The 25,602-nt window shown below is 49.3% G+C and overlaps 1 protein-coding gene across 3 annotated transcripts; it reads left to right on the forward strand.

Annotated features, from left to right (window-relative positions):
- The first annotated feature begins 322 nt into the window (after positions 1-322).
- On the forward strand, positions 323-24,956 carry LRRC51 (leucine rich repeat containing 51). 3 transcript variants are annotated; one of them, XM_068266548.1, is made up of 5 exons: positions 323-431; positions 2,112-2,199; positions 5,164-5,369; positions 8,469-8,617; positions 23,977-24,956. In XM_068266548.1, exons 2-5 carry the CDS (start codon positions 2,121-2,123, stop codon positions 24,113-24,115), a joined length of 573 nt encoding a protein of 190 aa, XP_068122649.1. In that variant the 5' UTR covers positions 323-431; positions 2,112-2,120; the 3' UTR covers positions 24,116-24,956. The 3 variants fall into 3 exon arrangements, with proteins under 3 accessions (XP_068122649.1, XP_068122648.1, XP_068122650.1); XM_068266547.1 differs by having other exon boundaries at positions 325-447; XM_068266549.1 differs by lacking the exon at positions 323-431 and adding an exon at positions 454-535.
- The last annotated feature ends 646 nt before the right edge of the window (positions 24,957-25,602 follow it).

The following is a 25,602-nucleotide window of genomic DNA, read 5'->3' on the forward strand; positions in this document are numbered from 1 at the left end:
CAGAAAAAATAATAGAGATGGCCACCAAAACAGCCATATTAACCAATATAATCATTGACTGATTACTAGTGAATAAACCACAATTTAAACAACAGTTTATAAAACTGTAAAACATATTATAAAAATGATAACAGGAACAGGACCACAGCTATAATAATGGCATAAATAACAATAAGAATGATGTCAGGGGGCATGGCAGCATGCAGTGATCACAGCACTGATGATACAGAAGTTCCCACAAGTTGCAGAGAATAGGTACACGTGCGTCCCGCGAGGAATCCTCACTGGTACGTCACTTCCGCCCTGGCACAGACATGTGACGCGCTCTGTATACCGTTGCCATGGAGACGAGTGTGTGTAGTTCTCCCGGGAGCGCGCAGAGAGGTAGCCCGGGAGCCGCAGCTGAATATAACTGAGCACTGCTCGCCCCGGTACGGGAATCACGTGGTACGCCGCTATACTGTATGTAATATATGGCTGCACTGCTAGAGCAGCGTGTCTGCTGCGTCCACATCCAGTGTAATCGGGGGATCATGTATGTATTACTGCAGGCTTGTCATGTAGGGGGTGTGTTTATAGTAATAATAGGTGTATTATATAGGAAGTATATAGCTCTGACATCTTCTGCAGCACATTACAGTGTACATAGTCATGTCACTGACTGTCCTCAGAAGAGCTCACACTCTAATCCTACCATAGTCATAGTCTAATGTCCTACCATATTATTGTGTATTTATATAGCACTGACATCTTCTGCAGCACTGTACAGAGTACATAGTCATGTCACTGACTGTCCTCAGAGGAGCTCACAATCTAATCCTACCATAGTCATAGTCTAATGTCCTACCATATTATTATTATTATGTATTTATATAGCTCTGACATCTTCTGCAGCACATTACAGTGTACAGTCATGTCACTGACTGTCCTCAGAAGAGCTCACAATCTAATCCTACCATAGTCATAGTCTAATGTCCTACCATATTATTGTGTATTTATATAGCACTGACATCTTCTGCAGCACTGTACAGAGTACATAGTCATGTCACTGACTGTCCTCAGAGGAGCTCACACTCCAATCCTACCATAGTCATAGTCTAATGTCTTACCATATTATTATTATGCATTTATATAGCACTGACATCTTCTGCAGCACTGTACAGAGTACATAGTCATGTCACTGACTGTCCTCAGAAGAGCTCACAATCTAATCCTACCATAGTCATAGTCTAATGTCCTACCATATTATTGTGTATTTATATAGCACTGACATCTTCTGCAGCACTGTACAGAGTACATAGTCATGTCACTGACTGTCCTCAGAGGAGCTCACACTCTAATCCTACCATAGTCATAGTCTAATGTCCTACCATATTATTAGATGTATTTATATGGCACTGACATCTTCTGCAGCACATTACAGAGTACATAGTCATGTCACTGACTGTCCTCAGAGGAGCTCACAATCTAATCCTACCATAGTCATAGTCTAATGTCCTACCATATTATTGTGTATTTATATAGCACTGACATCTTCTGCAGCACTGTACAGAGTACATAGTCATGTCACTGACTGTCCTCAGAGGAGCTCACACTCTAATCCTACCATAGTCCTAGTCTAATGTCCTACCATATTATTAGATGTATTTATATGGCACTGACATCTTCTGCAGCACATTACAGAGTACATAGTCATGTCACTGACTGTCCTCAGAGGAGCTCACAATCTAATCCTACCATGGTCATAGACTAATGTCCTACCGTATTGTTATTATGTATTTATATAGCACTGACATCTTCTGCAGCACATTACAGAGAACATAGTCATGTCACTGACTGTCCTCAGAGGAGCTCACAATCTAATCCTACCATAGTCATAGTCTAATGTCCTACCATATTATTATTATGTATTTATATAGCACTGTCATCTCCTGCAGCACTTTACAGAGTACATAGTCATGTCACTGACTGTCCCCAGAGGAGCTCACAATCTAATCCTGTCATAGTCTAATGTCCCACCATATTATTATTAGTGCAATACAGGAAGAGTATAATAATCAGCATATATCAGCTTCATATAATGTCAGAAATATTTCCATCTGTCTCTACAGATCGGCGAGATGAGTAAACGTATAGATAACGATTGTGTGCTGAGCCCCCCGGTTGATCTGGCTTTCAAATGTATTAATTCCATGGAAGGTAATATGTCACGTTTGTGAAAACATCCTACGGCCAGAAACCCACTAGGAGCGACTTTCTGAGCGCTTTGTGATGTGAAAAGCTCTTGCTGATGTAATGCTATGGGTGTGATCCCACTGGAGCCATGTGATTTTATAAAAATCCCCCATAGTATTGCATTAGCAAGAGCTTTACAAATCACTAGCGATTAGAAATTGCTCCTAGTGGGTTTCTGGCCTACCTAATGTATAATATAACAGATGAAAGCAAGGCAGGTATGCATCTCATGACAACTAATGCATAGTTACTGTGCCAGCAATACAGCAGGCGGGGACACACTGGTAATTATTATTAGTGTGCTTAAAGAGAACCCGAGGTGGGGTTCTGACAATGCTATCTGCACACAGAGGCTGAGTCTGCCTATACTGCCCAGCCTCTGTTGTTATACAGTTTCCCCCTAAGTTCCCCCTGTGCTCTGCTATCCCCCATAAATCACAGCCGCGCTGTCGACACGCAGCGGGCTGTGTTTAGACCTGCAGCTGTCACTCTCGCCGCTCCCCCGCCTCCTGAATAGCTACGGTCCCGCCCGCGTCCCTTCCCTCCAATCAGCGGGGAGGGAAGGGACGCAGGTGGGGACCAGAGCTATGCAGGAGGCGGGGGAGCGGCGAGACTGACAATACATAGATAAACACAGCCCGCTGAGACAGCGGGGCTGTGATTTATGGGGGACAGCAGAGCGCAGGGGGAACTTAGGGGGGATGGAGATAGCAACAGAGGTTGGGCAATATAAGCTGACCCAGCCTCTGTGTGCAGATAGCATTGTCAGAACCCAACTTCGGGTTCTCTTTAAAGGGATACTGTAAGGGGGTCGGAGAAAATGAGTTGAACTTACCCGGGGCTTCTAATGGTCCCCCGCAGACATCCTGTGCCCGCGCAGCCGCTCACCGATGCTCTGGCCCCGCCTCCGGTTCACTTCTGCAATTTTAGACTTTAATCATACTGGGCCTGTGCAATACACTCCTGGTGACATCAGCGGGAGCGAGGACATGGCAATGCAGGTGCAGTGGTTTTCAGACTTTAAAGGGATACTGTAGGGGGGTCGGGGGAAAATGAGCTGAACTTACCCGGGGCTTCTAATGGTCCCCCGCAGACATCCTGTGTTGACCCAGCCACTCACTGATGCTCCGGCCCCGCCTCCAGTTCACTTCTGGAATTTCTGACTTTAAAGTCAGAAAACCACTGCGCCTGCGTTGCCATGTCCTCAATCCCGCTGATGTCACCAGGAGTGTACTGCGCAGACACAGACCATACTGGGCCTGCGCTGTGCGCTCTTGATGACATCAGCGGGATCGAGGACACGGCAACGCAGGCGCAGTGGTTTTCTGACTTTAAAGTCAGAAATTCCAGAAGTGAACTGGAGGCGGGGCCGGAGCATCGGTGAGTGGCTGCGCGGGCACAGGATGTCTGCGGGGGACCATTAGAAGCCCCGGGTAAGTTCAACTCTTTTTCCCCCAACCCCCTACAGTACTCCTTTAACTGAAGGCAAAGAACTTTGTATTCAAGACCACTTTTATGGAGAAAAGGGAGACTCACAATAGTATTTTAACCACCTGAGCGGTCTGGACGAGCTCAGCTCATCCAACACCGCCGGAGGTCGCCGCTCAGGCCCTGCTGGGCCGATTTTTATCAAATAAAGTGCAGCACACGCAGCCGGCACTTTGCCAGCCGCGTGTGCTGCCTGATCGCCGCCGCTCTGCGGCGATTCGCCGCGAGCAGCGGCGAAAGAGGGCCCCCCTAGCCGCCTGAGCCCTGCGCAGCCGGAACAAAAAGTTCCGGCCAGCGCTAAGGGCTGGATCGGAGGCGGCTGACGTCAGGACGTCGGCTGACGTCGATGACGTCACTCCGCTCGTCGCTATGGCGACGATATAAGCAAAACAAGGAAGGCCGCTCATTGCGGCCTTCCTTGTTTATTATGGGCGCCGGAGGCGATCGGAAGATCGCCTCCGGAGCGCCCTCTAGTGGGCTTTCATGCAGCCAACTTTCAGTTGGCTGCATGAAATAGTTTTTTTTTTATTTAAAAAAAACCCTCCCGCAGCCACTCTGGCGATTTAATCAGAACGCCAGGGTGGTTAACGCCTAAGTAGCAGCAGTGTGAGCAGGGTAGGGTGGACTGAACAATGTCAATCCATACGGATAGTTCTGCTTGCATAGAGGAATATGCCTGTCTGATTGTACAGTGCTGTATAGCTGCTGACCGGGCTGTACAAGGCAGAGTGACTCACACCCATCATGTGCAGAGTAAAGCAGCACACACAGCATACGCTGACAGTCCAGTCCTGCAATGTGGTGGCTGTTCACAAGTCTCACCACTTCTTGTTTCTACAGCAGCTTTTCACTGAGTACGACATTACTGGAAATTCATGCAAAACTAGCGCAAAAGTCTTCTTATTTTTTGTATAGATAATTCACTCTCAGAACACATGCAGATTACTACTTCCCTTTCCAATTGTGAATAAAGGACAACTGTAGTCAGAGGGATATGGAGGCTGCCATATTTATTTCCTTTTAAGCAATACCAGTTGCCTGGCTGTCCTAGATCAGCAGGGCTCAGTGTTGCCAACTGATCCCTTTAATTACTGACACATATAAATTATACAGGTTTTGTGGCTAGGTAGATGCAGTTAAGGCACTGATTATGTGCAAATAGCCCCAGAACCTGTTTAACTTAGATGTGTCAGCAATTAAAGGGATGAGTTGGCAACACTGGCAGGGCTGCCAGGTAACTGGTATTGCTTAAAAGGAAATAAATATGGCAGCCTCCATATACTTCTCACTTCAGTTAAATAGGTAGGACATAGTCACTGGTAACTGCTCTGATAAATGTGCCCCAGTGAGCACTGCAATACACAGCTAGTGAGCAGAGTCTGTTATAAATGGCGGTTCCCTGAGATAGTGATCAGTAACGCTCTCTGCTGCCCCCTGCAGACGTCCTACAAGAAGAGCCCCGAGAGGGCACAAAGCCCTTGAAGCGCAGTGAGGATGGGAAGCTGCTCAGCCAGGCACTGCGACTAAACAACAACACCTTAACGGATCTCCATGGCTTCAGAAACGTGGTGGAGCAGCTGTTCAGCGACCCAGCCCATCTCTCCTGGATAGACCTGTCCTTCAACGACCTGCCCTACATTGACTCTGTAAGTGAGTGTTTATATACCTGTGGGTATGCTCTCTGCCATTATATGGTAGTTATTACGGACCTGGAATTAAAGGACAACTGCAGTGAGAAGAATATGGAGGCTGACATATTTATTTCCTGTTAAACAATACTGGCAGCCCTGCTGATCTATTTGGCTGCAGCAGTGTCTGAATTACACCAGAAACAAGCATGCAGCTAATCTTGTCATATCTGACAATAATGTCAGAAACATCTGATCTGCTGCATGCTTGTTCAGGGACTATGCCTGAAAGTATTAGAGGCAGAGGATTAGCAGGACAGCCAGGCAACTGGTATTGCTTAAAAGGAAATAAATATGGCAGCCTCCATATTGCTCTTTCTACAGTTGTCCTTTAAGATGGGTTCTTATAGGGGGAAACAGCTTCCCTTGCAGCTCATAGTCCAACCCTCTGAAGGTGAAAGTGAAAAGGGGTTTAGAAGGGCTCTAACCTTTTTGCATCTTGCAAATTGTTATACATTTTATTCATCATGTGTTTGTTACTTACTTTGTACAGCACCACAGAATGCTGTAGCGTTATAAATCAACACACACACCACACACACACACACTGTACACACACACTGTACACACACACACACACACACACACACACACACACACACTGTACACACACACACACACACACACACACCACACACACCCCACACACACACACACACACACACCCCACACACACACACACACCACACACACACACTGTACACACACACACACAGACACACACACACACTGTACACACACACACACACACACACACACACACACACACACACACACACTGTACACACACACACACACACACACACACACACCACACACACCCCACACACCCCACACACACACACACACACACACACACACACACCACACACACACACACACACACACACACACACACACACACACACACACACACACACACACACACACTGTACACACACACACACACACACACACACACACACACACCCCACACACACACCACACACACACACACTGTACACACACACTGTACACACACACTGTACACACACACCACACACACACACACTGTACACACACACACACTCGTTATTCCCTTTTAAAGTGAACCTCAGGTGAGATAAACAATTATATTTACCTCCTATTTCTAAAAGTGACTTTTTAAAGTATCCCAGGTTGTTTTCTTTTATATTTAACCACTTCACCACTGAGGGGTTTTACCCCTTGAACACCAGAGCAATTTTCACCTTTCAGCGCTCCTTCCATTCATTCATCTAGAACTTTATTATTACTTATCACAATGAAATGAACTATATCTTGTTTTTTTCGCCACCAATTAGGCTTTCTTTAGGTGGGACATTATGCCAAGAATTATTTTATTCTAAATGTGTTTTAATAGGAAAATAGGAAAAAAAGTGGGAAAAAATTATTATTTTTCAGTTTTCGGCCATTATAGTTTTTAAATAATGCATGCTACTGTAATTAAAACTCATGAAATGTATTTGCCCATTTGTCCCGGTTATAAAACCGTTTACATTATGTCCCTATCACAATGTTTGGCGCCAATATTTTATTCGGAAATAAAGGTGCATTTTTTTCAGTTTTGCGTCCATCCCTAATTACAAGCCCGTAGTTTATAAAGTAACAGTGTTATACCCTCTTGACATAAATATTTAAAAAGTTCAGTCCCTAAGGTAACTATTTATGTTTTTTTTTTTATTGTATTTTTTTTTTTTTTATTACAAAAAAAATAAAAAATTGGGGAGTGTGGGAGGTAATGAGTTAATTTATTGTGTAAAACGAATGTATTTGTATATGTAAAATGCTTTAGGGTGTAGTTTTACTATTTGGACACAAGATGGCCACAGTGAGTTTGTTTACATGCGACCTGTAAGCGTCCGGAAGGACGCTTACAGGAAGCACTACGAGGCTGGGCAAATCACAATGATCGCGCTGTTTCTCATAGAAGCAGCAGATCATTGCGGGGCTTAGATCAACGAACAGGAATGGATTTTCCCGTTCATTGATCTCCAGGCGAGCGGGCGGCGGCGTGCACGAGCGGCGGGAGCCCGCGCACGAGCGGCGGGAGGTACGCATTTCTCCGTCCTTTGGTTTTTTAGGGGGGGAAAAAGGGACGGAGAAATTTGTACCGCGGGGGGTAAAGTGGTTAAACATTTTTACAAAGTAGGTCGTATGTTTTGCTGTCTCTATTATTACTATTATTATTCACTGGATTTATATAGCACTAACATATTACACAGTGCTGCACAATACATAAGACTACAGACAATGATAACAGGGGTGACCGACAACACAATACAGGTAATAAGCAATCAGTAGCAGCCTATTAAGTGTCCCAGAGTTAGAAAAAAAGGTAAATATTTCAGGTATTTTATCTCTCCCTGCCCGCTGAAGTTGCATCCTGCCAGGGAAACCTTTATGGCTGTACTTTGCTTACCAGTGTCGTTTACTATATTCCCAACAAGCTACCGACAAGACAGAAGCTGTCACTTCCATGCTTAGAAATTAACTATTTCAGGCAGCAAAATAAAACGAGTAAAACAGCCTGGTTATTAATGTGTTGTATTGTACATACACGTGTTTATATCATCATATCGCAAATTTCCTTGGGTACACTTTAAACAGTGCAGATTGCCTGGCAGCCCTGCTCATTTTTCTGGCATCAGTAGTGTCTGACTCCCAATTCGGAAACATGCAGCTATTCCAGTCAGACTTCAGTCAGAAACACCTGATCTGCTGCATGCAGGGTCTATGGCTAAATGTATTAGAATAGGCCTTTTGGGTGTGAGATTATGTATCTACATACTGGCCTATATGTTAGTGGGCGGAGCATGGTGTACGTCCATCACTCCTGATGAGTCCCATATTGCCCCATTCATGATTACACACATGCCACGTGTGACCGCATGTTTGACGTGTTGTCTGGATGTTCAGACTGCTATGTGGACACTCGTGTCTACGCCCTCTGGGACTCGGGTGGGTAAGTGACTGTGACTGCTGCTGCTTATTGCTTTATAACCTGTTATTGATGGTTCTGGACTTCTCATTGGACAGGCCCTGACTACATTCCGCCATCTTGCTGTACTGAATCTCCATGGTAACAGCATCAGCCGCCTGACAGAAGTGGATAAACTCGCCGCCCTGCCCAAACTGAAGAGCCTGACTCTCCACGGTAACCCGATCGAGGGCGAGAAAGCGTACAGGTGAGCTCCACCCCTCACTCTCACCACAAAACTGGGATCATTCACATGTATTCCAAATACATCTCCCATTTGCTTGTCCACCCAGGATAAATGAACTTACAACAAGTATATATTAAAGTGTACCTGAGACTAAGGATCTAAAAAATTGATACTTACCTGGGGCTTCCTCCAGTCCCATGTGCTTTATTGGCTCCCTAGCGTCCTCCCAGGTGGCTGCATACCAACGCAGAACGCTGCCAGCCACAGAAGCACGATGGGGGCGCGTGCAGCCAGGCCACACATACGCAGAGCAGCCCGACTGCCGCCTTTTTACCAGGAGTGATTGCAGAAGCCACCAGAGTACATGGGGATGGCCCCAGGTAAGTATTAATTGTTTTAAATCTTTCATCTCAGGTTCACTTTAAATCAACCCCCATTTATTCTCTAAACGGTAATGGCATTATAATGCATTATTGCATTTGCTCTGCTGCAAGGAGACAAGGTCCTCCAGACTGCGTTTTATGTATATACGCGTGCCCCAGCAGTGTGCTGCAGCTCTCATGTCTCTGCAGTCTGCCACCGTCCCCCGCCTCTCCCTACAAACTGACCATCCCTGTGTGACAGATTTACTCACATATCTGTGTTCTATAATCAGGTCTATTCATGGCTCACTTTGTATCACTTCCTGTTCCTGTCTGTACACTGATGAGGCAATCGCAGGAACCGAATAGCCTAGAGCAATGATCAGACCTGATCTACAAGTCATGGGAGTGAAGCTGTCACACAGGGATGCAGAGATATCACAGCTAGTGTGCATTGTAAACAGTATAGACAGGAACAGGAAGGACAGCACAGAGCAATGATCAGAGCTGATCTACAAGTCATGTGAGTAAAGCTGTCACACAGGGGTGCAGAGATATCAGAGCTGATGTACAGTGTATGCAGTATAGACAGAAACAGGAAGGACAGCACTGAGCAATGATCACACCTGATCTACAAGTCATGTGAGTAAAGCTGTCACACAGGGATGCAGAGATATCAGAGCTGGTGTACAGTATACAGTATACACAGTAAGGGCACCACAGAACAATGATCAGACCATGTGCGTAAAGCTGTCACACGAGGATACAGAGATATCAGATTTGACTTCCAGTCACTCCTTCCCCACATCTCCATCACACCTCCCACCATAACCACAGTCACACCTTCAATTCCTCCAGTAATGCCCCTACTTCCAGTATTACCCCCACTACATCTCCAGTCACTCCATTACAGCAATGTCCCTTCTCTTTCAACAAGTTCCAACATCTGATCACTTCATATACCCTTAACTTTACAGAACACCTAAGGTGCGAGGGATATGGAGATATTTATATGGCCATATTTATTTCCTTTTAAACAATACCAGTTCCCTGGCAGCCCTGCTGAGCTATTTGGCACTTGTAGTGTCTGAATCACAAACCTGAAACAAGCATGCAGCTAATCCACTCAGAGTGGAGTCTGCATGCTTGTTCAGGGGCTATGGCTTAAAGGATTAGAGGCAGAGGATCAGCAGGACAGCCAGGCAATGTGCATTGTTTAAACAGAAATAAATATGGCAGCCTCCATATCACTCTCACTTCAGGTGTCTTTACAGTAAAACTGAAGCCAAACTGAAAAAAAATCGTACGCACCTGCATAGAGGGAGGGCTCCACCGATGTCCCCGGTAAAATGTATTCGACCAATTGGTCAAGTATGCCTTCAGGTGAAGGCTTCAGAAATACTGGCGTCCCTGAGTGCCTCCTATGACGAGCCGGTCTGTACTGCACTCAAGTATTTCTGTAGCCTTCTGAGAACTCCCGAACCGGCAAATTGGAAAAGAGGACAGCGCTGTAACGAGGACATGGAGAGAGGACCAGGAAGGCTTTGTGGGATCCAGAGACTTCCATCTATATACAGTGGGATGCGGAAGTTTGGGCAACCTTGTTAATCGTCATGATTTTTCTGTATAAATCGTTGGTTGTTACAATGAAAAATGTCAGTTAAATATAACATATAGGAGACACACACAGTGATATGTGAGAAGTGAAATGAAGTTTATTGGATTTACAGAAAGTGTGCAATAATTGTTTAAATTGCGCAAAAAAAGTGGGATGAGCGCATCACCAGGCCGCCTCTGAATGGCCCCAGCTCAGAGATGCGCTGAGCCCCCCCAGAAACTGCAAACGCACCTTGAACCAAACAGAGGCTCTGCATATACACCAAAGGAAAACTATTAAGTGGGAGCAGCTGACCAGAAATAAATCAATCAAACATAGCAAAGAAATGAACAGCGCTACTTAAAAACAGATGAGTGCTTACCTGCAAAAAAGTGCACACCCCACTCATGGGATTCAAATACACAATGAGCATACACATGACCTGTCTACCACTTGGAGGATGTTAGTTTCACTAACAGCTTGCAATTTGTTAGGTACTCGTCCCTCCCACTGTCGAAGAAGTCTTTCCTCCATGGGAGGGGACCTAACACTAACTAAATTCTACCTATGCATATGCATAGCCTGGGCGCGCTACCAGTAAAATTGAGAATTGCGCAAAAAAAGTGGGATCAGCGCATCACCAGGCCGCCTATAGGCTCTGCATATACACCAAAGGAAAACTATTGCTCATTGTGTATTTGAATCCCATGAGTGGGGTGTGCACTTTTTTGCAGGTAAGCACTCATCTGTTTTTAAGTAGCGCTGTTCATTTCTTTGCTATGTTTGATTGATTTATTTCTGGTCAGCTGCTCCCACTTAATAGTTTTCCTTTGGTGTATATGCAGAGCCTCTGTTTGGGTTCAAGGTGCGTTTGCAGTTTCTGGGGGGGGGCTCAGCGCATCTCTGAGCTGAGCCCATTCAGAGGCGGCCTGGTGATGCGCTGATCCCACTTTTTTTGCGCAATTCTCAATTTTACTGGTAGCGCGCCCAGGCTATGCATATGCATAGGTAGAATTTAGTTAGTGTTAGGTCCCCTCCCATGGAGGAAAGACTTCTTCGACAGTGGGAGGGACAAGTACCTAACAAATTGCAAATTTGTTAGTGAAACTAACATCCTCCAAGTGGTAGACAGGTCATGTGTATGCTCATTGTGTATTTGAATCCCACTTTTTTGCAGGTAAGCACTCATCTGTTTTTAAGTAGCGCTGTTCATTTCTTTGCTATGAATAATTGTTTAAACAAAATTAGGCAGATACATACATTTGGGCACCACAAAAAAGAAATGACATCAATATTTAGTAGATCCTCCTTTTGCAGAAATTACAGCCTCTAAATGTTTCCTGTAGGTTCCAATGAGAGTCTGGATTCTGGTTGAAGGTATTTTGGAAAATTCCTCTGTACAAAACATCTCTAGTTCATTCAGGTTTGATGGCTTCCGAGCATGAACAGCTCTCTTTAACTCACAGCACAGATTTTCAATTATATTCAGGTCTGGGGACTGAGGTGGCCATTCCAGAACGTTGTACTTGTTCCTCTGCATGAATGCCATAGTGGATTTTGAGCAGTGTTTAGGGTCGTTGTCTTGTTGAAAGATCCAGCCCCGGCGCAGCTATAGCTTTGTCACTGATTCCTGGATATTGGTCTCCAGATTCTGCTGATACTGAGTGGAATCCATGTGACCCTCAACTTTGACAAGATTCTCAGTCTCTGCACTGGCCACACAGCCCCACAGCATGATGGAGCCACCACTATATTTTACTGTAGGTAGCAGGTGTTTTTCTAGGAATGCTGTGTTGTTTTTCCTCCATGCAGAACACCCCTTGTTATGCCCAAATAACTCAATTTTAGTTTCATCAGTCCACAGCACCTTATTCCAAAATGAAGCTGGCTTGTCCAAATGTGCTTTAGCATACCTCATTCGGCTTGGTTTGTGCTGTGGGCGGAAAAAAGGCTTCCTCTGCATCACTCTCGCATACAGCATCTCCTTGTGTAAAGTGCGCCGAATGGTTGAACGATGCACAGTGACTTCATCTGCAGCAAGATGATGTTGTAGGTCTGCGGTGCTGGTCTGTGGGTTGACTCTGACTTTTCTCACCATTCGTCGCTTCTGTTTATCTGAGATTTTTCTTGGTCTGCCACTTCAAGCCTTAAAGGGCAACTGAAGTTAGAGGGATATGGAGGCTCCCATGTTTATTTCCTTTTAAACAATACCAGTTGCCTGGCAGCCCTGCTGGTCTGTTTGGCTGCAGAAGTGTCTAAATTACACCAGAAACAAGCATGCAGCTAATCCGTCAGATCTGACAATAATGTCAGAAACACCTGATCTGCTGCATGCTTGTTCAGGGTCTATGGCTGAAAGTATTAGAGGCAGAGGATCAGCAGGGCTGCCAGGCAACTGGTATTGCTTAAAAAGAAATAAACATGGCAGCCTCCATATAACTCTTCAGTTGTCCTTTAACTTGAACTGAGCCTGTGGTCTTCCATTTCCTCAATATGTTCCTAACTGTGGAAACAGACAGCTGAAATCTCTGAAACAGCTTTCTGTATCCTTCCCCTAAACCATGATGGTGAACAATCTTTGTCTTCAGGTCATTTGAGAGTTGTTTTGAGACCCCCATGTTGCTACTTTTCAGAGAAAAATAAGAGGAGGGAAACTTACTATTGACTCCCTTAAATACTCTTTCTCATAATTGGATTCACCTGTGTATGTAGGTCAGGGGTCACTGAGCTTACCAAGCCAATTTGAGTTCCAATAATTAGTTCTAGGGGTTTAGGAATCAATAAAATGACAACAGTGCCCACATTTATGCACCTGCCTAATTTTATCTAAACAATTATTGCGCACTTACTGTAAATGCAATAAACTTAATTTCACTTCTCAAATATCACTGTGTGTGTCTCCTATATGATATATTTAACTGACATTTAACTTTTATCGTAACAACCAACGATTTATTCGGGAAAATCATGACAATTAACAAGGTTGCCCAAACTTTCGCATCCCACTGTAGGCAAGTATCCAGGGGCTGTGGAGTTGATGTTGGTTGGTTCATAACCCGAGGAGTCGGTGTTGGAGTTGGATGATTTTTGTACCGACTCCACAGCCCTGCAAGTATCTAACGTTTTATTGTAGGTGGGTACATATTTGCTTTAACCCATTATTAGCAGCTTCAGGGCTCAAACCCACTAGCAGCCTTTTCTAAGCACTGGTGATTTGTAAAGCTCTTGCTAATGCAATGCTATGGGGGATTATTATACAATCACATTGCTGAAGTGGGATCCCACCCCATAGCATTACATTAACAAGAGCTTTTTTAAATCACAAAGCGCTTAGAAGGTGCTCCTAGTGGGTTCTAGGCCACAGTCTCATATGAGATAAGTGTGCTGCTTTTGACACCAGTCAGCAGAACTTGTTGTGCTGTAAATTCTTGAAATGCTTTGTTCTCGCTCTACAAGCAGAAAATATAGAAACTGAAAGCAGAAGTCCCCTGCTATTGTCTCACACTGCCCCCTAGTGACAAGTGGCCATAAATACACATTACAGCAGTACTAATTAGAAGCAGGGAAATGTAACAAATAAATGAAAAGTAAATTGGCCTGGAGCACTTGCAAGCCTCTAAATAAATTGGCTGCTAAAGGGTTAAAGACAGTACTGGATAAGTTCAAAACAATTAACAAAATGGACCTTTCTGCTGAAGTAGCTCTGAACACTATCCCACCACCATACAGATCCCACAGCCTTGTACTGTGCTGTATTGTGTACGCAGTGACGTCTTCCCATAACACACTTCTGTCCCTGCAGGTCCTATGTGCTGTCTGCCCTGCCCTGGGCACTGCCCCTCCTCCATACAGATCCCGCAGCCTTGTACTGTGCCGTATTGTGTACGCAGTGACGTCTTGCCATAACACACTTCTGTCCCTGCAGGTCCCATGTGCTGCCCTGCCCTGGGCACTGTCCCTCCGCCATACAGATCCCGCAGCAGTGTAGTGTGCTGTATTGTGTACTCAGTGACGTCTTGCCATAACACACTTCTGTCCCTGCAGGTCCCATGTGCTGCCTGCCCTGCCCTGGGCACTGTCCCTCCTCCATACAGATCCCGCAGCAGTGTAGTGTGCTGTATTGTGTGACCAGTGATATCTTGCCATAACACACTTCTGTCCCTGCAGGTCCCATGTGCTACCTGCCCTGCCCTGGGCACTGTCCCTCTGCCATACAGATCCCGCAGCAGTGTACTGTGCTGTATTGTGTACGCAGTGACGTCTTCCCATAACACACTTCTGTCCCTGCAGGTCCTATGTGCTGTCTGCCCTGCCCTGGGCACTGCCCCTCCTCCATACAGATCCCGCAGCCTTGTACTGTGCCGTATTGTGTACGCAGTGACGTCTTGCCATAACACACTTCTGTCCCTGCAGGTCCCATGTGCTGCCCTGCCCTGGGCACTGTCCCTCCGCCATACAGATCCCGCAGCCTTGTACTGTGCTGTATTGTGTACGCAGTGACGTCTTGCCATAACACACTTCTGTCCCTGCAGGTCCCATGTGCTGCCTGCCCTGCCCTGGGCACTGTCCCTCCTCCATACAGATCCCGCAGCAGTGTAGTGTGCTGTATTGTGTACGCAGTGACGTCTTGCCATAACACACTTCTGTCCCTGCAGGTCCCATGTGCTGCCTGCCCTGCCCTGGGCACTGTCCCTCCACCATACAGATCCCGCAGCAGTGTAGTGTGCTGTATTGTGTACGCAGTGACGTCTTGCCATAACACACTTCTGTCCCTGCAGGTCCCATGTGCTGCCTGCCCTGCCCTGGGCACTATCCCTCCTCCATACAGATCCCACAGCCTTGTACTGGGCTGTATTGTGTACGCAGTGACGTCTTGCCATAACACACTTTTGTCCCTGCAGGTCCCATGTGCTGCCTGCCCTGCCCTGGGCACTGTCCCTCCACTATACAGATCCCGCAGCAGTGTAGTGTGCTGTATTGTGTGACCAGTGATATCTTGCCATAACACACTTCTGTCCCTGCAGGTCCCATGTGCTACCTGCCCTGCCCTGGGCACTGTCCCTCTGCCATACAGATCCCGCAGCAGTGTACTGTGCTGTATTGTGTACGCAGTGACGTCTTCCCATAACACACTTCTGTCCCTGCAGGTCCTATGTGCTGTCTGCCCTGCCCTGGGCACTGCCCCTCCTCCATACAGATCCCGCAGCCTTGTACTGTGCCGTATTGTGTACGCAGTGACGTCTTGCCATAACACACTTCTGTCCCTGCAGGTCCCATGTGCTGCCCTGCCCTGGGCACTGTTCCTCCGCCATACAGATCCCGCAGCCTTGTACTGTGCTGTATTGTGTACGCAGTGACGTCTTGCCATAACACACTTCTGTCCCTGCAGGTCCCATGTGCTGCCTGCCCTGCCCTGGGCACTGTCCCTCCACCATACAGATCCCGCAGCAGTGTAGTGTGCTGTATTGTGTACGCAGTGACGTCTTGCCATAACACACTTTTGTCCCTGCAGGTCCCATGTGCTGCCTGCCCTGCCCTGGGCACTGTCCCTCCACCATACAGATCCCGCAGCAGTGTAGTGTGCTGTATTGTGTACACAGTGACGTCTTGCCATAACACACTTCTGTCCCTGCAGGTCCCATGTGCTGCCTGCCCTGCCCTGGGCACTGTCCCTCCACCATACAGATCCCGCAGCAGTGTAGTGTGCTGTATTGTGTACGCAGTGACGTCTTGCCATAACACACTTCTGTCCCTGCAGGTCCCATGTACTGCCTGCCCTGCCCTGGGCACTATCCCTCCTCCATACAGATCCCACAGCCTTGTACTAACTGTATTGTGTACGCAGTGACGTCTTGCCATAACACACTTTTGTCCCTGCAGGTCCCATGTGCTGCCTGCCCTGCCCTGGGCACTGTCCCTCCACCATACAGATCCCGCAGCAGTGTAGTGTGCTGTATTGTGTACGCAGTGACGTCTTGCCATAACACACTTCTGTCCCTGCAGGACCCATGTGCTGCCTGCCCTGCCCTGGGCACTGTCCCTCCACCATACAGATCCCGCAGCAGTGTAGTGTGCTGTATTGTGTACGCAGTGACGTCTTGCCATAACACACTTCTGTCCCTACAGGTCCTATGTGCTGTCTGCCCTGCCCTAGGCACCGTCCCTCCTCTATACAGATCCCACAGCAGTGTAGTGTGCTGTATTGTGTACGCAGTGACGTCTTTCCATAACACACTTCTGTCCCTACAGGTCCGATGTGCTGTCTGCCCTGCCCTGGGCACCGTCCCTCCTCTATACAGATCCCACAGCAGTGTAGTGTGCTGTATTGTGAACGCAGTGACGTCTTTCCATAACACAATTCTGTCCCTGCAGGTCCTATGTGCTGTCTGCCCTGCCCTGGGCACCGTCCCTCCTCTATACAGATCCCACAGCAGTGTAGTGTGCTGTATTGTGTACGCAGTGACGTCTTGCCATAACACACTTCTGTCCCTGCAGGTCCTATGTGCTGTCTGTCCTGCCCTGGGCACTGTCCCTCCTCCATACAGATCCCGCAGCAGTGTACTGTGCTGTATTGTGTACGCAGTGACGTCTTCCCATAACACACTTCTGTCCCTGCAGGTCCCATGTGCTGCCTGCCCTGCCCTGGGCACTGTCCCTCCTCCATACAGATCCCGCAGCAGTGTAGTGTGCTGTATTGTGTGACCAGTGATATCTTGCCATAACACACTTCTGTCCCTGCAGGTCCCATGTGCTACCTGCCCTGCCCTGGGCACTGTCCCTCTGCCATACAGATCCCGCAGCAGTGTAGTGTGCTGTATTGTGTGACCAGTGACGTTTTGCCATAACACACTTCTGTCCCTGCAGGTCCCATGTGCTACCTGACCTGCCCTGGGCACTGTCCCTCTGCCATACAGATCCCGCAGCAGTGTAGTGTGCTGTATTGTGTACGCAGTGACGTCTTGCCATAACACACTTCTGCCCCTGCAGGTCCCATGTGCTGCCTGCCCTGGGCACTGTCCCTCCGCCATACAGATCCCACAGCCTTGTACTGTGCTGTATTGTGTGACCAGTGATCTCTTGCCATAACACACTTCTGTCCCTGCAGGTCCCATGTGCTGCCTGCCCTGCCCTGGGCACTGTCCCTCCTCCATACAGATCCCGCAGCAGTGTAGTGTGCTGTATTGTGTACGCAGTGACGTCTTGCCATAACACACTTCTGTCCCTGCAGGTCCCATTTGCTGCCTGCCCTGCCCTGGGCACTGTCCCTCTGCCATACAGATCCCGCAGCAGTGTAGTGTGCTGTATTGTGTGACCAGTGACGTCTTGCCATAACACACTTCTGTCCCTGCAGATCCCATGTGCTGCCTGCCCTGGGCACTGTCCCTTCGCCATACAGATCCCACAGCCTTGTACTGTGCTGTATTGTGTGACCAGTGATATCTTGCCATAACACACTTCTGTCCCTGCAGGTCCCATGTGCTGCCTGCCCTGCCCTGGGCACTGTCCCTCCTCCATACAGATCCCGCAGCAGTGTAGTGTGCGGTATTGTGTACGCAGTGACGTCTTGCCATAACACACTTCTGCCCCTGCAGGTCCCATGTGCTGCCTGCCCTGCCCTGGGCACTTTTCCTCCACCATACAGATCCCACAGCCTTGTACTGTGCTATATTGTGTACGCAGTGACGTCTTGCCATAACACACTTCTGTCCCTGCAGGTCCCATGTGCTGCCTGCCCTGCCCTGGGCACTGTCCCTCTGCCATACAGATCCCGCAGCAGTGTACTGTGCTGTATAGTGTACGCAGTGATGTCTTGCCATAACACACTTCTGTCCCTGCAGGTCCCATGTGCTGCCTGCCCTGGGCACTGTCCCTCCTCCATACAGATCCCACAGCCTTGTACTGTGCTGTATTGTGTACGCAGTGACGTCTTGCCATAACACACTTCTGTCCCTGCAGGTCCCATGTGCTGCCTGCCCTGCCCTGGGCACTGTCCCTCCGCCATACAGATCCCACAGCAGTGTAGTATGCTGTATTGTGTGACCAGTAATGTCTTGCCATAACACACTTCTGTCCCTGCAGGTCCTATGTGCTGCCTGCCCTGCCCTGGGCACTGTCCCTCCTCCATACAGATCCCACAGCCCTGTACTGTGCTGTATTGTGTACGCAGTGACGTCTTGCCATAACACACTTCTGTCCCTGCAGGTCCCATGTGCTGCCTGCCCTGGGCACTGTCCCTCCGCCATACAGATCCCACAGCCTTGTACTGTGCTGTATTGTGTACGCAGTGACGTCTTGCCATAACACACTTCTGTCCCTGCAGGTCCCATGTGCTGCCTGCCCTGCCCTGGGCACTGTCCCTCCACCATACAGATCCCGCAGCAGTGTAGTGTGCTGTATTGTGTACGCAGTGATGTCTTGCCATAACACACTTCTGTCCCTGCAGGTCCCATGTGCTGCCTGCCCTGCCCTGGGCACTATCCCTCCTCCATACAGATCCCACAGCCTTGTACTGGGCTGTATTGTGTACGCAGTGACGTCTTGCCATAACACACTTTTGTCCCTGCAGGTCCCATGTGCTGCCTGCCCTGCCCTGGGCACTGTCCCTCCACCATACAGATCCCGCAGCAGTGTAGTGTGCTGTATTGTGTACGCAGTGACGTCTTGCCATAACACACTTCTGTCCCTACAGGTCCGATGTGCTGCCTGCCCTGCCCTAGGCACCGTCCCTCCTCTATACAGATCCCACAGCAGTGTAGTGTGCTGTATTGTGTACGCAGTGACGTCTTGCCATAACACACTTCTGTCCCTACAGGTCCGATGTGCTGTCTGCCCTGCCCTGGGCACCGTCCCTCCTCTATACAGATCCCACAGCAGTGTAGTGTGCTGTATTGTGTACGCAGTGACGTCTTGCCATAACACACTTCTGTCCCTGCAGGTCCTATGTGCTGTCTGCCCTGCCCTGGGCACTGTCCCTCCTCCATACAGATCCCGCAGCAGTGTACTGTGCTGTATTGTGTACGCAGTGACGTCTTCCCATAACACACTTCTGTCCCTGCAGGTCCCATGTGCTGCCTGCCCTGCCCTGGGCACTGTCCCTCCGCCATACAGATCCCACAGCAGTGTAGTGTGCTGTATTGTTTGACCAGTAATGTCTTGCCATAACACACTTCTGTCCCTGCAGGTCCTATGTGCTGCCTGCCCTGCCCTGGGCACTGTCCCTCCTCCATACAGATCCCACAGCCCTGTACTGTGCTGTATTGTGTACGCAGTGACGTCTTGCCATAACACACTTCTGTCCCTGCAGGTCCCATGTGCTGCCTGCCCTGGGCACTGTCCCTCCGCCATACAGATCCCACAGCCTTGTACTGTGCTGTATTGTGTACGCAGTGACTTCTTGCCATAACACACTTCTGTCCCTGCAGGTCCCATGTGCTGCCTGCCCTGCCCTGGGCACTGTCCCTCCACCATACAGATCCCGCAGCAGTGTAGTGTGCTGTATTGTGTACGCAGTGACGTCTTGCCATAACACACTTCTGTCCCTGCAGGTCCCATGTGCTGCCTGCCCTGCCCTGGGCACTGTCCCTCCTCCATACAGATCCCGCAGCAGTGTAGTGTGCTGTATTGTGTGACCAGTGATATCTTGCCATAACACACTTCTGTCCCTGCAGGTCCCATGTGCTACCTGCCCTGCCCTGGGCACTGTCCCTCTGCCATACAGATCCCGCAGCAGTGTAGTGTGCTGTATTGTGTACGCAGTGACGTCTTGCCATAACACACTTCTGCCCCTGCAGGTCCCATGTGCTGCCTGCCCTGGGCACTGTCCCTCCGCCATACAGATCCCACAGCCTTGTACTGTGCTGTATTGTGTGACCAGTGATATCTTGCCATAACACACTTCTGTCCCTGCAGGTCCCATGTGCTGCCTGCCCTGCCCTGGGCACTGTCCCTCCTCCATACAGATCCCGCAGCAGTGTAGTGTGCGGTATTGTGTACGCAGTGACATCTTGCCATAACACACTTCTGCCCCTGCAGGTCCCATGTGCTGCCTGCCCTGCCCTGGGCACTGTCCCTCCACCATACAGATCCCACAGCCTTGCACTGTGCTGTATTGTGTACACAGTGACGTCTTGCCATAACACACTTCTGTCCCTGCAGGTCCCATGTGCTGCCTGCCCTGCCCTGGGCACTGTCCCTCCTCCATACAGATCCCGCAGCAGTGTAGTGTGCTGTATTGTGTGACCAGTGATATCTTGCCATAACACACTTCTGCCCCTGCAGGTCCCATGTGCTGCCTGCCCTGCCCTGGGCACTGTCTCTCCACCATACAGATCCCACAGCCTTGCACTGTGCTGTATTGTGTACGCAGTGACGTCTTGCCATAACACACTTCTGTCCCTGCAGGTCCCATGTGCCGCCTGCCCTGCCCTGGGCACTGTCCCTCTGCCATACAGATCCCACAGCAGTGTACTGTGCTGTATTGTGTACGCAGTGACGTCTTGCCATAACACACTTCTGTCCCTGCAGGTCCCATGTGCTGCCTGCCCTGGGCACTGTCCCTCCGCCATACAGATCCCACAGCCTTGTACTGTGCTGTATTGTGTACGCAGTGACGTCTTGCCATAACACACTTCTGCCCCTGCAGGTCCCATGTGCTGCCTGCCCTGCCCTGGGCACTGTCCCTCCACCATACAGATCCCACAGCCTTGTACTGTGCTGTATTGTGTACGCAGTGACGTCTTGCCATAACACACTTCTGTCCCTGCAGGTCCCATGTGCTGCTTGCCCTGTCCTGGGCACTGTCCCTCTGCCATACAGATCCCGCAGCAGTGTACTGTGCTGTATTGTGTACGCAGTGACGTCTTGCCATAACACACTTCTGTCCCTGCAGGTCCCATGTGCTGCCTGCCCTGCCCTGGGCACTGTCCCTCCTCCATACAGATCCCGCAGCAGTGTACTGTGCTGTATTGTGTATGCAGTGACGTCTTGCCATAACACTTCTGTCCCTGCAGGTCCCATGTGCTGCCTGCCCTGCCCACTGTCCCTCCTCCATACAGATCCTGCAGCAGTGTAGTGTGCTGTATTGTGTGACCAGTGATATCTTGCCATAACACACTTCTGTCCCTGCAGGTCCCATGTGCTACCTGCCCTGCCCTGGGCACTGTCCCTCTGCCATACAGATCCCGCAGCAGTGTAGTGTGCTGTATTGTGTGACCAGTGACGTCTTGCCATAACACACTTCTGTCCCTGCAGGTCCCATGTGCTGCCTGCCCTGCCCTGGGCACTGTCCCTCCGCCATACAGATCCCACAGCAGTGTAGTGTGCTGTATTGTTTGACCAGTAATGTCTTGCCATAACACACTTCTGTCCCTGCAGGTCCTATGTGCTGCCTGCCCTGCCCTGGGCACTGTCCCTCCTCCATACAGATCCCACAGCCCTGTACTGTGCTGTATTGTGTACGCAGTGACGTCTTGCCATAACACACTTCTGTCCCTGCAGGTCCCATGTGCTACCTGCCCTGCCCTGGGCACTGTCCCTCTGCCATACAGATCCCGCAGCAGTGTAGTGTGCTGTATTGTGTGACCAGTGACGTCTTGCCATAACACACTTCTGTCCCTGCAGGTCCCATGTGCTACCTGTTCTGCCCTGGGCACTGTCCCTCTGCCATACAGATCCCACAGCCTTGTACTATGCTATATTGTGTACGCAGTGATGTCTTGCCATAACACACGTCTGTCCCTGCAGGTCCTGTGTGCTGCTTGCCCTGCCCTGGGCACTGTCCCTCCGCCATACAGATCCCACAGCCTTGTACTGTGCTGTATTGAGTGACCAGTGATATCTTGCCATAACACACTTCTGTCCCTGCAGGTCCCATTTGCTGCCTGCCCTGCCCTGGGCACTGTCCCTCCTCCATACAGATCCCGCAGTAGTGTAGTGTGCGGTATTGTGTACGCAGTGACGTCTTGCCATAACACACTTCGGCTCCTGCAGGTCCAATGTGCTGCCTGCCCTGGGCACTGTCCCTCCACCATACAGATCCCACAGCCTTGTACTGTGCTGTATTGTGTACGCTGTGACGTCTTGCCATAACACACTTCTGTCCCTGCAGGTCCCATGTGCTGCCTGCCCTGGGCACTGTCCCTCCTCCATACAGATCCCCCAGCAGTGTAGTGTGCAGTATTGTAAGACCAGTGACGTCTTGCCATAACACACTTCTGTCCCTGCAGGTCCCATGTACTGCCTGCCCTGCGTACTGTCCCTCCTCCATACAGATCCTGTAGCAGTGTAGTGTGCTGTATTGTGTGACCAGTGACATCTTGCCATAACACACTTCTGTCCCTGCAGGTCCCATGTGCTGCCTGCCCTGGGCACTGTCCCTCCTCCATACAGATCCCGTAGCAGTGTAGTGTTCTGTATTGTGTGACCAGTGATGTCTTGGCATAACACATTTCTGTCCCTGCAGGTCCCGTGTGCTGCCTGCCCTGCCCTGGGCACTGTCCCTCCGCCATACAGATCCCGCAGCAGTGTACTGTGCTGTAGTGTGTGACCAGTGATGTCTTGCCATAACACACTTCTGTCCCTGCAGGTCCCATGTGCTGCCTGCCCTGGGCACTGTCCCTCCGCCATACAGATCCCACAGCAGTGTACTGTGCTGTATTGTGTACGCAGTGACGTCTTCCCATAACACACTTCTGTCCCTGCAGGTCCCATGTGCTACCTGCCCTGCCCTGGGCACTGTCCCTCCGCCATACAGATCCCGCAGCAGTGTAGTGTGCTGTATTGTGTACGCAGTGATGTCTTGCCATAACACACTTCTGTCCCTGCAGGTCCCATGTGCTGCCCTGCCCTGGGCACTGTCCCTCCGCCATACAGATCCCACAGCAGTGTACTGTGCTGTATTGTGTGACCAGTGATGTCTTGCCATAACACACTTCTGTCCCTGCAGGTCCCATGTGCTGCCTGCCCTGGGCACTGTCCCTCCGCCATACAGATCCCACAGCAGTGTACTGTGCTGTATTGTGTACGCAGTGACGTCTTCCCATAACACACTTCTGTCCCTGCAGGTCCCATGTGCTACCTGCCCTGCCCTGGGCACTGTCCCTCTGCCATACAGATCCCGCAGCAGTGTAGTGTGCTGTATTGTGTACGCAGTGACGTCTTGCCATAACACACTTCTGTCCCTGCAGGTCCCATGTGCTGCCCTGCCCTGGGCACTGTCCCTCCGCCATACAGATCCCGCAGCAGTGTACTGTGCTGTATTGTGTGACCAGTGATGTCTTGCCATAACACACTTCTGTCCCTGCAGGTCCCATGTGCTGCCTGCCCTGGGCACTGTCCCTCCGCCATACAGATCCCACAGCAGTGTACTGTGCTGTATTGTGTGACCAGTGATGTCTTGGCATAACACACTTCTGTCCCTGCAGGTCCTATGTGCTGTCTGTCTTGCCACAGCTCAAGACTTTTGACTTCAGCGCCGTCACCAAGCAAGACAGAGTGAATGCCGAGGTCTGGAGCCAAATGAACCGCAAACCAAAGAGAGTCCAGAAAGCTAAGAAAGAATGAGGCCGGGAGGTGTTCCCAGTAACCACCTGCAGAGGGCAGCACTGAGCATAAATCACTACAGCTGTGCAGGATGTGGCTTATTAATTGCAGCCCCCCTCCACCACTGCTTATTATAAAGACTGTGAGTAGCGGCTGGGAGCATGGCCTGCACGCTGTACACCGGGACTACACTATGGATATACTGAGCATTATATGCCCCATCTCTACAAGGATAACCACACTGTCACATCAGAAATCACTACACTGTAAATCCTGTGAGACTTTGTAGCAATCCTCTCAGTAGCCAGATATTACCCAGGGGTGGGATGTACATTGTTGCCACCCATTAGACATATTTTTATGCAGATCTCTGGATATGCCACACTACATAGATGGTCAATGTGAAGCTGATAACTGTAGATCGCATGTAAATGAAATGCAAATTGTATGCAGCGTAGCACTGGGCCAATCCAATGCCTAGAAAAGACTTAAAGCACCCACTATAATGGTAGAATTTTCAGTGCAGAATCGCCCGAGTGATCAGATAGATGTGATCAGAAACAAAACATAATACATCGATTATTTCACCATCAGCAAACCACTCTGTACCCCCCTTATCCATCACAACTGATTATAAAAACATTTTTCCCATTAACTAAATTGTCCAACTATCACCAATAGAATATTTCCCAGTCGATTTGGGGCATCAAAGAGGGTTATTTTCTGCCAATCCCTTCGCAGGGTGATTCTTTCCTGAAAATTGTACCATTAGTGAGAACCTTTAGGTCAGGTTTCCACTAGGTCCAAGTCCAGTGTGAATGTGGCCTGGTTTCCTGCACATTAAACTACAACTCATACTCGGCATGTCTGTGCAAGCAAAAAAAAAAAAAAAAATGCCTGCAATTAATATGTTCTGAAAATTGTGATTGAGGGTACGTTTCCACTTGTGCGGCGCGATTTGCTTGCGGAAAATGCGTCAACGAATCCGCATACGGTTGCGGATTTGTTGACGGTTTCATGCGGATTTTCACGCGGAATCGTTCGCGATTGTAACAACCCGATTTTAACCATGTTAATGCCGGTAAGCATTGACATGGGTTTTTTAACGAAATCGCGCGCGGAAACGCCGGGAAAACCGCAAGACTCAAGTGCTTGCGGTTTTCCTATTTAGTTACATGACCGACGATTCGGGTGCGGGTGTGCGGCGTGCGAATTCTGACGGCTCTGCTGTGCAGATTTTTTCTGCAGAGCGAGCCGCACAGAATTCCTGACCAGTGGAAACGGCGCCATCCACTAGTATTGTTTGAGCGAATCTGCATGCAGGAAACGCATGCAGATTCGCTCTAGTGGAAACGAGCTCTGAGGCAGGATTTTGCGGATCTGCTAGCGGTTTTTGGTGTGCACCAGGCCTTAGGCAGGATTTTGCAGCTGCACAGGTGCTGCGTATATCTCCCAGCCACAGAATACCTCCCAGTTCCAGTTTAATGCGTAATCCCTAACGCAGCGCA

This window comes from Hyperolius riggenbachi, chromosome 2 (assembly GCF_040937935.1).
Source record: "Hyperolius riggenbachi isolate aHypRig1 chromosome 2, aHypRig1.pri, whole genome shotgun sequence".
Classification (NCBI taxonomy): Eukaryota; Metazoa; Chordata; class Amphibia; order Anura; family Hyperoliidae; genus Hyperolius; species Hyperolius riggenbachi.